The 13,048-nt window shown below is 42.6% G+C and overlaps 1 protein-coding gene across 1 annotated transcript in view; it reads right to left on the minus strand.

Annotated features, from left to right (window-relative positions):
- Nucleotides 1-906: 906 nt before the first annotated feature.
- Nucleotides 907-13,048, minus strand: part of WNK4 (WNK lysine deficient protein kinase 4) — a 486,906-nt gene continuing 474,764 nt past the window's right edge. Inside the window, exons 20-21 of the mRNA XM_073608385.1 lie at nucleotides 8,244-8,300; nucleotides 907-4,298 (exon numbers count right to left, since the gene is read on the minus strand). Of these exons, the coding sequence (XP_073464486.1) occupies nucleotides 4,296-4,298; nucleotides 8,244-8,300 (60 nt within the window). The 3' untranslated portion in view covers nucleotides 907-4,295. The remainder of the gene's footprint in view (nucleotides 4,299-8,243; nucleotides 8,301-13,048) is intronic.

Consider the following 13,048-nt stretch of genomic DNA (forward strand, 5'->3'; position numbering starts at 1 on the left):
TTGAGTTTCCCTTAAAATCCATACCAGACTCAAAGGGCCTGATATGGACTGGTGGTGGTGGTGGTGGTGGGGGGGTAACGGCACACCATTTTTTTTTCATTTTTTTCAATCTATATTGCGGGGAGCCGGCAATACATTACAGCCACGAGCAAGTTTAAACATTGACTTTTTTCCTTTAGAAATATCATTGTTGAAGCATGTTCTAGACATCGCACAGATGCGCCACTTTACAGGCAGACTAATGGGACCCCCCAGGCACGATATTTTAATGAATTTTTCATTTTTATTGTTTCACTTTAAGCATCATTAAAATCACTGCTCCTTTAAAATCGATAATTTTAAAAACTTTTTTTTGCATTGATACATGTCCCCCAGTGCAGGACCCAGGTCCCCATACACTTTTTATGGCAAATAACTTGCATAAAAGCCTTTAATGAGAACTTTTGATTTTGCAGGTTCGAGCCCCATTGACTTCAACTATTCCCGCATATGCCGATTTGACAGGCATGTTTGCAGGCAATAGCATGATTTTCCATTTGCATGTCCGCCCAGTTGAAGCCTTAATTGGCTTGACTGGGTGCTATTATCATGTACCGCGCAATCGCATATTCGCGCTATAGTAAATGACCCCCATAGTGTCCATTTTGTTCCTACCCCCTTCTTTTTTTATCCCCTTTCACATATCTTTCTTTAATCATCTATACAGTATGGTAAAATATTGTCAAACACCCTCAAACCAGTTCTGTTTGGCAGTGTTTTTGGTTGTTTGATATTTTAAAAGATATACTTTACAGTTTCTGTAGCTTGGATTATTTCCCTTGAAGAGTAGATGAATGCACACACACACAAACACACATACAAGCACACACACATCTCTTTTTCATCATATTGTATATACAATGAAAATAAGGCAATATAAAATTATATATTTTTTGTATAGTAAAACAAGAACAAGTTAATTTTACATTATACAGTGCTAACCTTTTACAGCAATACAAAGAAGCAAGCAGCATACTTTCAGGAACTCCTGCATTATTTGGTATGTTTTGGGTCTTACAGCAACAGACAAAGTTAAAGTGAAGTAAAAGGTTCACTTAACCCTCCTTCTCATCAGCAATTCTTGCCTTTCCTCACCCTCCTGACATTCTGATTGGGGAACTTGTCAAAACTTACAAAGGACCATGGGCTTCTCTGCCAGCCCCATGTAATAGCACTGGGCCAATCACGAATATTGATTAGCAAAATAGATTTTTTAATTTCAACAAATTTACTAGAAAAATTAGGGGACTTCAGCGTCATTGGAATTCATTGAAAAGGAAACATTTTGGTGGTTTTATTTGTGGCTTTTAAATGGCTCCTAAGGGTTACGGAATATCTGTTCTTATGTAAAAATTTACAACTAATTAGCTTAATTATTACAATCTTTTTGAAAGACAGAAAAAAAAACTTGATATAATGTTATAACAATTTGAAACAACAGTAAACAAGTACAGAATACTAAATGAAAAAAAAAAAAAAAAAGAAACTCCCCCAAATACACCCAAAAAACACACCTTTTGGGAAATTAAAAGTAGATTTTATAAACAGGATTGATGATTCCCTCTTCGGCAAAATTTCAACTTTTTGTAAATATGTGGCAAACTCAAATTCACCTAAATCGTTCTGCTCATCCCTGAACCCTAAGTGAAGTGAGTCCACTTATTCCCATGATGTTGGGTGTTTCACTTTTCTCCCAGTGGCTAAACAAAACGGTGGGGAATGAAGGAAAGATGTCTTTACACTGCTGGAGAGGCAAGGAGTTAAGCAAGCCTTCTACATTCTGTTTATGGGCAAAGAAGTAGTTCACTTTAAGACAAAAGGCCTCTAAACCTAAAACACAAATTGCTTTACACAACTCTTTTAAAATATAATTTGTTGTTATCAGTGTATACATTCCCATATCTTAAAAAAATATAGCAAAAAATATAGCATGAATTCACACAACTGCAAAATCTATTGTACATTTGTTTGTTATTTCTCATAATAATGTTCAACTCACAAAAATACATTTTGCAAAACATTTATCTACTGAATGCTTCTATTAGGCTCATAAATCAGATTATTTCACTATTACCACCATTATTTTATCACCAACTCAAATGGCTCATTTTCTTTGTCATCAGGAGACACTTCACAGAAGTTCATCATTAATGCATGAGAATGAAAATACTTTGAATTGGGACTTATGTGATCATTTACATTAAACTGAGATATTCTGCAAAGATGAAAACAACATTTTATTTTAATCAATCACTTCAAGCTGAAAAGAGGGTGACTGCAGTGTTCTTCATAAGCTAGACTAGCAGGGGGCATTGCTAATATTTTACAAGAATTGTGGAACTATGTCTGAGCCTACCTTAAAGAAGAACTAAAATAGTTAGGGACGGCAACTGTTAAGACAATGGACACTTTGGTAAGGACTATGTAATGTACTACATAGTGTGTATAGTGCAGTAGTCTTTAAGGCAGAGTGCAGGGGTGTGCCATGCACAGAGTGCAAGGGTCATGAGCACGTAACACACAGAGTGCTGCAGTCAGTGTTAAGATTAGGAACACATATTACAGCATCCAGGAGTCATAGGTGTGTAATGCACAGGGTGCCGGTGCCTGAGGTGTGTAATGTCAGGAGTTCAAGGGTTAGAAATATGTAACGCACAGAGTGCTGCAGTCGGTGCTGAATTTAGGAGTACATAACATACAGAGAGTATGTAGTGTACAGAATGCAGGGGAGTGTAATGTACAATTGCGATCAGGTGTACAAAGCAAAAGAGTGCAGGATTTAAGGCTGTGTAATGCTTTGTAGGTGTCAGCAGAGTGTAGAATTTCCCCCCGCAAGCAATACTCTTCCCCACTTTTCCCTTTCAGAAAAATATCACTACTCCCCAACAAAGTCCAAAATTAATTCTCTTCCACCGCCTAGCACAAATCCCCCCCTTCTAGTACAAATCCTTTTCCCTTCTAAATTCTTCCCAGAACAACTCCTCTCTTTCCTCCTCCAATTTATTCCTCCCATCACAAATCTTTGTAAATCCCCCCTACCTCATCATTGTGTACCCCCTAGTAGAATTCCCCCTCTCTCCCTGAAACTTACAGACCTCAGATACAGCGCATCTCAAATCTGGGAGATTTCCTTCTTCCCAGGCTTCCCCTCATGTTGTGTCATGAAACACATCAGAGCTGAGGGGAAGCCTAGTGGCAGCTTACATTGGCTCTGATGTTTATAGCTAGTGACAGGCAGCTGGTGGGGAGAGATGCTGGCTGTTGCAGTGTCAACTGTAGCAGCCAGTTGGTGACCCAAGGTACTCTACAAGAGATATACAGCACTTGCCCTGAGTGGCCGGCACTAGTGACACCCCTGATGACTAGACAGAAAGACAGCAGTAAGTAGGACATAATCAATTCAAATCACAGCTTTATCCTTAGTTCTAACAAACTCTCAAATCTTAAATACATATATAGATATCTATAGAATTGCAATCAATCATTTTATACATTACAACTTGTGTTTTAGGTTACTTGGTCCTTTAAGCCGTTGCTGGTTTATACAAAATACCCTAGACAATCAGGTTATAGGCAAGCTACATTTTTAATGGTATTCATTAAATTTTGTTTGATGTGATAAACAGTATTCAGCATAAATTCTGGGGTTCACAGTCGTAGCAGTCTGTCAGCATTGCTCTTATTCAAATCTTCCACTTTCAGTTCTTTTATTGCTATAGCTTTATATAATGATGCTCTTTCATTGTTTTCATGGTTTCAAGTGAAAAAGCCAAATGGCAAAAATGTTGGCAAGCGGCTTTGCCCTTTCTTTTTTCCAAGTCCAAAGTGCATTGTTGTGTAACTCACAGTCTCATAATCAAAGTGCATTTCATTAAATGCAACAATATTTTCTGCTAAACACTATAAAATGCAACGCTCATCCCACTACAGGTTATCCTTTGTATAACTCAAGCTGTAGCCATCAGGGCCATGTCCTCTGGCTAACATGAGCTCAAGTAGATGGTAAAAAGATTGAGATGTCCAAACTAGCAGTTACTATGGCAGCTAGGGTTTCAGTTATATTTTTTATATAAAGTATCCACCAAGCCAGAAGACTAGTCTTTAGTCTGCAGAATCATTGTGCAGGCTTTCAGCAGATTCTCCCGCATCAGTCAATATATATCTTGCTTGAAAAGTCTAAACCAAAGAAGACTTGGCAGAACCACAACCATCGAGGTAGTCCAATATTTAAGTTCAAATCTTTTTTATTGAAGGCATTACTAAGAAAAGAAAAAAATATATCAATTGTAATTAAAAAAATTGTATTATTTTAATGTTGAATAATGGCAGCAAAAAGTTTATGCAGTAAAAAAACTTTTTTGAAGTAGCTTAAATAATGGTGTTTTCAGTCTAGTTTGAAATTACACTCCTAGAGATCACATCATACAACAACATTTCAATCCCCTCATAATCAGAAATGTGACTAAAGTATAATTATTATTTGTTAGGTGTGTTAAAACATACAAATGATCACTTCCAGGAATTCTGTCAGTATATAAATAAAGAAAATGTTTTGGTTGACTTGTTTTTGAAGGGGCATGCTCTGGGCAGCTATGCTTATCTTTTCACTAACTTCTGAGTCACAGACCCAGAACAAGCAGTGTTGGCATACTATATACACCTTTGGGGGTTCTATAAATAAATCACCAAGTGTGTTGTGTTAAACACCCAAACACAAAATCAGTGACCAAGTTCAAAAATAATTTTATTGCTAATGATGATACATTTCCTCAATAATAGCTTGACCAGATAGCCTTCAAAATATATTTAAAACATCATAAAAATATATTAAAAAGAATTCATAAAATAAATACATCATTTTGTGCTCAAAAAGTATGTGACAATTTACTTTCTCAAAGATGCAAGATGAATCCAACAGTAGAGGCCCCTCCATACGGGGTGCAGGGGCACCGCCCCCCCAATCCATGTGCCCAGCCCCTAATCTCTATGCAGCGCACCGGACGCATGGATTCCAATAGGTTTTTTTTTTTTTTTAGAAGCACATGATTAGAGACTGAGGCTCTAATTGGCTTCAAAAAAGGGTGGGCTCGGGGCGCAGAGCACTGTTGTATGACAATAGTGAATTAATATTCGCTATTGTCTTCCTGATTCTCTTCTCGGCCAATCAGGAAGCGGCCAATTAAGACCCGATTGGCTGAGAGGAGAAGAGATCATTTTGGCAGCCGAGGGAAGGAGGAGGGGAGCCGCCATGAAGCCAGAGAAGCAGATTAAAGCCGCCCAGGAGAAGGAGACGCAGGGGAAGCCGCCATGAAGGAGGAGACGCAGGAAGGACCCGAAGCTGCCGTGACCTAGATGGGGTAAGTGTGGGGCTGGTGGGCGGACAAACGAGCGAACGACAGGGTGGGAGCTGGGGGAGGGGAGTTTGACTGATCAGTTGACCAAATGATGGGGGGGGGGATGTCTTGTTTTCCGCCCCCCCCCCCCCAAAAATGGTGCACCAGCCGTCACTGGAATCCAAGGGGTTGACTTACTAAAGGCAAATAGACTGTGCAACTTTGAAAGTGCAGTTGCACTCTGCAAGTGCATTTCCTCCAGAGCTTAGTAAATGAGGCAAGGCTTCACTTTACAAAGAACAATCAATCACATACATGGAAAATAAAAAAACAGCATTTTTGCTTGCACATGATTGGACGATGGAATCCAGCAGAGCACTCTCTCATTTTCTAAGCTCTGGAGCAACTACACTTTCAAAAGTGCACAGTCTATTCGCCTTTGGTAAATCAACTCCTAAGTCTCCACCACCATCAGAGAGGTTACAGATGGATTCTCACCTTAAAGAGGTTGTAAACCTCTGAAAACCCACCCCCCCCCAAAAAAAACTTGCAAGACAAAGGCATAATGAACTAGTATGCATCGCATACTAGCTCATTATAAAATACCTTAAAATGAAGCTGTTGCAGAGGTCCCCGCACACCACTGTCATGGCCGACATCTTTTCCAGAGTTTCTTCTGGGTTTGCGGGCTCCGGCACTGTGATTGGCTGGAGCCACGATGACGTCACTTCCGTGCATGCACGTGATAGCCAATGTTCACGGCACTGGCTCGGAAGGAACGGCTGTTCCTTCAGAGCGCATGTGCCAGTGATGTTACTGGCTGCATGCACTGGAAATATCTCCTAAACTGTACAGGTTTAAGAGATATTTTCAACACCTATAGGTAAGCCTTATTAAGGTGCTGGGTCAGGTGTGGGCTATGGACACCCACAGGCTTCAGCAGGTGTGTGCTTTGCAGAGTCAGACAGGAAATTATTAATTGTTCTGTCCTGGCTAAATCCATGTCTGCCTGTGCACCTCATACGTACTCTGAACTGCCCTGTGAAGTGTAGATGACTGTTCTAATTTGGAGGTAAGAACTAAAAACGTCTGAAGTGTGTGACACCTGGAGCTGTGATTGTCAACTTCACTGTAGAGCCATGGCATTCATTCCTTCCTTATTCCATTCCAATGCCAGTAAATGTGCATGTGACTCTCAGAAAGGGAAGTAGCAGCTGCTCCATTGCTGCAGGGGTCAGCCTGCAGACCTTTGATAGTTTTGAGACTTCCACAAGTACCACAATGGGCACCAGCAGACATACAGTAGTAATGAATTCTTATCTTAGTGACTTTTAAAGCACAGGGTGCAGGGCAGATCTCTGGCTATAGCAGGAGCATGCTCTTGAGGGCCTCCATTAGAAAGATAGACAGTGTGCAGCAGGGCCATCTATAGGGTGGTATAGGCAGCTCTTCTCTGCTAAGCCTCCTGCCAATGGGGCCCATAATGGGAGTACTGCCTGTACCCTTCTGTTGGCACCCCTACATAACTTTTTTGTACGTGCTTGTTCTTGGTCAGTGACCCATCAAAAAAAGGTATGGATGACAGCCTAGAGCTTTCATTTTCCAAAACAAGTCAGTAATGGCAGCTCCTACACTTGCATCCTCATGTGTTCACTTTAAAGTAAACTTGTGGGTAGGCTTTGAGCATTAGCATTTTCTTGTCAAGCAGGAAATGAGCCCTTGTTGATCTCTGGAGCTGCATGTACTGTACATCCTCAAATGAACAGCAGAATTACTTAAGCTGCTGGGTTCATTGTCTTAGCCGCTCCGTTTACCCTTCTCCTCCTTAGCAGCAGTGATTCAGCAGCCTTCCAACCACCTATTCTCTAATGTAAATAGACAAGGTGCTCTGAGAGGGGAAGCATGGTGAGCTAAATGCTCAGTAAAGGATTTGAGTAACTTCAGTGCTTCTGCTGTAAATTTTGAGAATGAATTACTGCACAGTACCTGCAGCTACAGAGGTCAGTGATAGCTCAATTTAAATCGTGTTTTCTTTCTTGAGTAATGTAATATAAATAATTGAATGCACCTAGCCTCAGGTTCACGCTAATGTAAATTTTTTGATAGTAGGAGATCAAATTTGAAATGTATCATCAGTTTTATATTTTCTTCACCAAAAACTCATCAACATTCTCTATTATATGCATTGAATGTTTTTGTTAGTCTTATATTTTACTACGTACAGTAACTAGATCGATGATTCCTTGTTTCTAAAACATATCTGTCATAGGAGGTAGTTGTGCTGCTTAAGGCCCTTTCACGGGGGGGGGGGGGGGACCCATCAGATACGCCTGTCAGTTTTTGAGGCCGACCCAATCAGACCCTCCACTCTCCTCTATGGAGCGGCGGGTGTCAAGGGACATGTGTCCCTTGATACCCGCCAACATCCGATCCTGTCCACTAAAAACACATCCATACCCCATCTGTCTGGCAGATTGGATGGTAGTTGGGTATAAACGGACAGGTGGTCCGTTTACATACAAATGCCCATAGAGGAGAGCGGGCTGTGTCTGTGTCCGCTCTCAATAAGTGGAGTAGTCATGGGCCAGCCATCCGCCTGCTCAGCAGGATCAGCGGACAGATTGCCAGCTGAACAGGTGGACTCCAATGGAACCTGCCCCGTGTGTAAGGCACCAAAAAATAATTAAACTAATTGCAACAACAACAATAGCAACATGCTGATGGTGATGATGCAGATGTAAGGTATTTAGGCAGGTTGGTGGTAAATAGTGGTAGTAGCAGTAGTATTTTTTCCTTTCTGTATGATATACAGTATGTTTGGATTTGGCATAGTAGGTTGCTCACAAAGCAAGCATTTAATTAAAAAATTACCTTTACTTTTCCTTTATCATCCTGATCACATGCTTCACTGTAAAACCCTCCAGTTATCTGAAACAGGAACCATTCTGATTAATACTTTACGCATGTACTATTCAGGCTCATGTTTGTGTCCCAGTAGAGAACACTGTGACATCATCACTTTCTGCCATCCCCAAAAGAAAAAGACATCTCCTAGGTATTTAGAATGCATTTCTAAGCATATGTTTTGCAATGCAATTTTGAGCATTAGATTCTACTCCTGACATATGACATCATATGGGGATGACAGATCATGATGATTTTTAAGATAGCTACCCTTTAAGCACAATAATTACAATTTCTAACAGTGGTTAATATACAGTGCCTTGCAAAAGTATTCACCCCCTTTGCATGTTTGTGTTTTGCTGCCTCATAACCTGGAATTAACATGGATTGCTTGAGGTTTTGCATCATTTAATTTACAGAACATGCCCACAACTTGGAAGATTTTTTTTTTTTTTTATTGTGAAGCAAACAACAAATAGGACAAAATAACAGAAAAAGTCAATGTGCATAACTATTCACCCTCCTAAAGTCAATACTTTGTAGAGCCACCTTTTGCGGCTATCACAGCTCCAAGTCGCTTTGGATAAGTCTCTATGAGCTTGCCACATCTTACCACTAGGATTTTTGCCCATTCCTCCTTGCAAAACTGCTCCAGCTCCTTCAAGTTGGATGGTTTGTGCTTGTGAACAACAATCTTTAAGTCTGACCACAGATTTTCTATTGGATTGAGGTCTGGGCTTTGACTAGGCCATTCCAATACATTTACATGTGTAGCAATAACTCTTGGCAGAGCTGCTGGTTTAAGCGGGCTTGTTACCTTCACTCTCCTTCCCTCTGTTTCACCGACACCAGGTCTAGGGTTCCGTTGAGTTTACCTCTGGACGATACACGCACCAACACTTGAGTACGTTTTCAATGCTATATTGAACAATTAATGAAGGAAGTAGCAGGAAAGAGGCAGAAGGGAAAACTTCAGGGAAAGCTCAAATACCTTTCTGTAAGATTCTTGACAAATGTCCTTTAGAGTTGAATATTACAATAGAATGCGCTCCCCTCGTGGGACACACTCTCTGCTCACCTGGATAGGCCTCTCTCACTTGCCTAGCAGCCAGTACGTAGCACGAACAAAAGTCTCTGCCACAGACTTGTTTGTGATGAACCCGTATGATTCTCTGCCACAGGATGTATTGGTTTTGTGGTGAATGTCAGTCACAGTGCTTGAACCTTTAAGTCAAACCCGGCAACACTATGCTGTAAAGTTACTTTAGGATACGTCCTCCAACCGAGTCACCAGGCCCCTCTCCAGACCAGCACTCTGCACGATCCTTCCATGACGGATCCTCCCCTGTGATCTTCTCGGTTGTCCAGCTTCTTCTGGATAGACAGCTCAGGACCATTCCTCGGCTGCTGTGGAAGGCCCCAGACAAGCTTCTGGGCCCACCCATGCGCCGCAGCGGCGCGGGCTTCCGGAACGGAGGACCATGAGATAGCACTCTAACGCATACCTGTCGGCCAGGAGGGCCAGCAGGTGGCTGTAAAAGGAACCCCAAAATATGGCGTCTGTCCCATATATACCCTCTCCCAGAATGCAACTCGGAGGACCACCTCCACCGGGTTGTCTCCGAGACAGAAGAGCATCTATACACTTTGACACGTTGCCTTTCCAACACTAGCCGATAGTAACAACGACACCCACCGGGCCAGTATGGAAACACATGCAACGTCAGCCAAGCTGGAACAGAGGCAAATCTAACTTCACCTAACGAGCAATTTACTAAATTTACCTATCAGATGGTAGATCGCAAATCTACCAGTGCTACATACTCCCCCCACTACAGTAGACGTTGTCCCCAACGTCTGTCCAAAAACAGTGACAGTAACACCCAAGCCTGGGAGCAGGTATTTGAGCTTTAAAATAACTTGGATAGTCAGAGAAGAAAGAAAGACAGTAGAAAGACATTATAAGACTTACATCTACAAAACATTATGTTCACGTCCGTAAACAAAACCGTCCTATGACTGTACATAACCTCACTATCTATCTAGCTGAAAAGCCTCCCAGCTTGATAGGAGATCCAATAGTTCCTGAAAAGGAAAACACGTTAAACACACACATATATACTTTACAATTTCAGGAGCAAAGCCTCATTAAAAAATGAGACTCTCTTCCCATAATCTATTATCAAAAAATAATCTTTAGGAGTCCATTCCTGTATAATTTTTTTTTTTCAAAGCGAATCACATCCTTTCAATGAAGAAAAAGAACCCAACTAGCGAAGGGTATTTGAATCTGAAGACTTCAAGGTGAACATTATATTTTGACCACGAAGATCTCTTTATACTGACACTAATTAACTAACTAACTCCAAAGTTCTTTTGTCCATAATCACCAATAAAACCGGGGATCTGGCAAGGTCAGTGGCTTTCCCATTTTATCCACTGTGGTAATGAAATAGACAACGTCATCTTTTCCAGGCCTGCAGATGACAACTTTGTCAGCATAGATGTACCGACCGAAGTTCCAGTGCATAAAACATCCACTAAAATGTTCATCCATTTTAACAGAACATCCAGTCTTTCGGAAAGGCTTAGGCACAGACAAATAGTCCCACACAGCTTCACTGTACCAAAGTTCCCGGTTAAGTTTAATCACTTGCATTATGTCCTTGGGCACATAAGGGAATTCCAAACCATATTCTGCAGCCACATGCTTGTTTAACATCCTCTGCAAACGTGAAAGTTTGGGCAAAGATCTGTCTTTCCCTATACCAGGAGACACACATGAATCCAATGGTTTGCTCACCGTAGACCCAGCCGCTGTCTGTAGTGAATTAGCAACTTTCGGTAAAGCCTCAGTAACAGTACTGTGCGGCTCCACACAGGGTGACGTCTTCCCAGAACTCAGGGCTGTCCATTCAGGGAAAGTCATAGCAGAGGCAACGTCTTCGCCTTGTGACCACAACAGTTCTTGTGACATAGTCTCGAATAAGTCATCATCACCGGGAAGATTCAACATGGATTCTATTTCCGAATCTCCCAACTCTTCCGCTGGCAGATACTTATTTACAGTCCCAGATACATTCCCCATCAGTGGCTTACCCATTCCTGACGTGGACTTTAATAGCTCCGGTTTAGGTAACCTCTGAAGTAGGCCTCGACCACGGCCGCGGGAAGCCTTCACATACCCCACCTTCCTCTGAACAGGTACAACAGGAGTAGGTGTGGTGGACGCAGAAATCACAGTAATGTCCCCTGATGAGACGGCAACATTAGTGTCTCTCTCTGGAACATTATCAGTAACAACAGGCAAAGTGGTGGCCTGCCGTTCTCTCTCTGCAGTAGCAGCAGCCTCCACTGTGGCGACACCTGTTGCCCAATCCATCTGATAGGAACGGGGCGACGTGATAGGTTGCTCCACCACAAATAAGTACTCTCCACATTGCGGACATCAGCCAAACGGACGAAGATGCACGGCCAGTCCTTCACATCGATGGCAGATCATGCCCAGACCCTCAATATCTCCTGAGGTATACAAGACAAACCTCCCCTGCGGCTTCAAACGAACTCCAGTATCCGTAAGCAGGGTTCCGGTCAGCACAGTATTCAACACGGTGTTTGCAGGGAACATTCTCGGTCCCACAATTGGCCGCATTGCCGGAATAGACATAGCCACAATCTGATCTTCTCAGCACGATCACGAGGCTTACTTTTTTTTCTGGCGCCAAACACATACATGCATCCCACGCAGTATCAAGTAGGGTAGGCTCCTCCCACTTGTTCTTCTGATCACGTAGCTCCCGGGCTGTCACTGGCGCCCGCCGTCTACGCACTCAGAAATAAAGTCCTGCAGTTTTAACCCCTTCTCTTCCTGCAAAATTTTGACAAAGTCCAGCTCTCACCGTAAACTCCCAGTGAAACACTTCTCTGGGTTGCGAGAATTGACGGTCAACAAATCCTGGACGACGCACCCACATGTAGCAGTAACTCTCGGCGGAGCTGCTGGTTTAAGCGGGCTTGTTACCTTCACTCTCCTTCCCTCTGTTTCACCGGCACCGGGTCTAGGGTTCCATTGAGTTTACCTCTGAACGATACACGCACCAACACTTGAGTACGTTTTCAATGCTTTATTAAACACGAAGGAAGTAGCAGGAAAGAGGCAGAAGGGAAAACTTCAGGGAAAGCTCAAATACCTTTCTGTAAGATTCTTGACAAATGTCCTTTAGAGTTGAATATAACAATAGAATGCGCTCCCCTCGTGGGACACACTCTCTGCTCGCGTGGATAGGCCTCTCTCACTTGCCTAGCAGCCAGTACGTAGCACGAACAAAAAGTCTCTGCCACAGACTTGTTTGTGATGAACCCATACAATCCTCTGCCACAGGATGTATTGGTTTTGTGGTGAATGTCACAGTGCTTGAACCCTTAAGCCAAACCCGGCAACACTATGCTGTAAAGTTACTTTAGGATACGTCCTCTAACCGAGTCACCAGGCCCCTCTCCAGACCAGCACTCTGCATGATCCTTCCATGATGGGTCCTCCCCTGGGATCTTCTCGGTTGTCCAGCTTCTTCACTCTGGATAGACAGCTCAGGACCATTCCTCGGCTGCTGTGGAAGGCCCCAGACAAGCTTCTGGGCCCACCCATGCGCCGCAGTGGCGCGGGCTTCCAGAACGGAGGACCACGAGATAGCACTCTAACGCATACCTGTCGGCCAGGAGGGCCAGCAGGTGGCTGTAAAACGAACCCCAAAATATGGTGTCTGTACAATATA

This window comes from Aquarana catesbeiana, linkage group LG12 (assembly GCF_042186555.1).
Source record: "Aquarana catesbeiana isolate 2022-GZ linkage group LG12, ASM4218655v1, whole genome shotgun sequence".
NCBI lineage: Eukaryota > Metazoa > Chordata > Amphibia > Anura > Ranidae > Aquarana > Aquarana catesbeiana.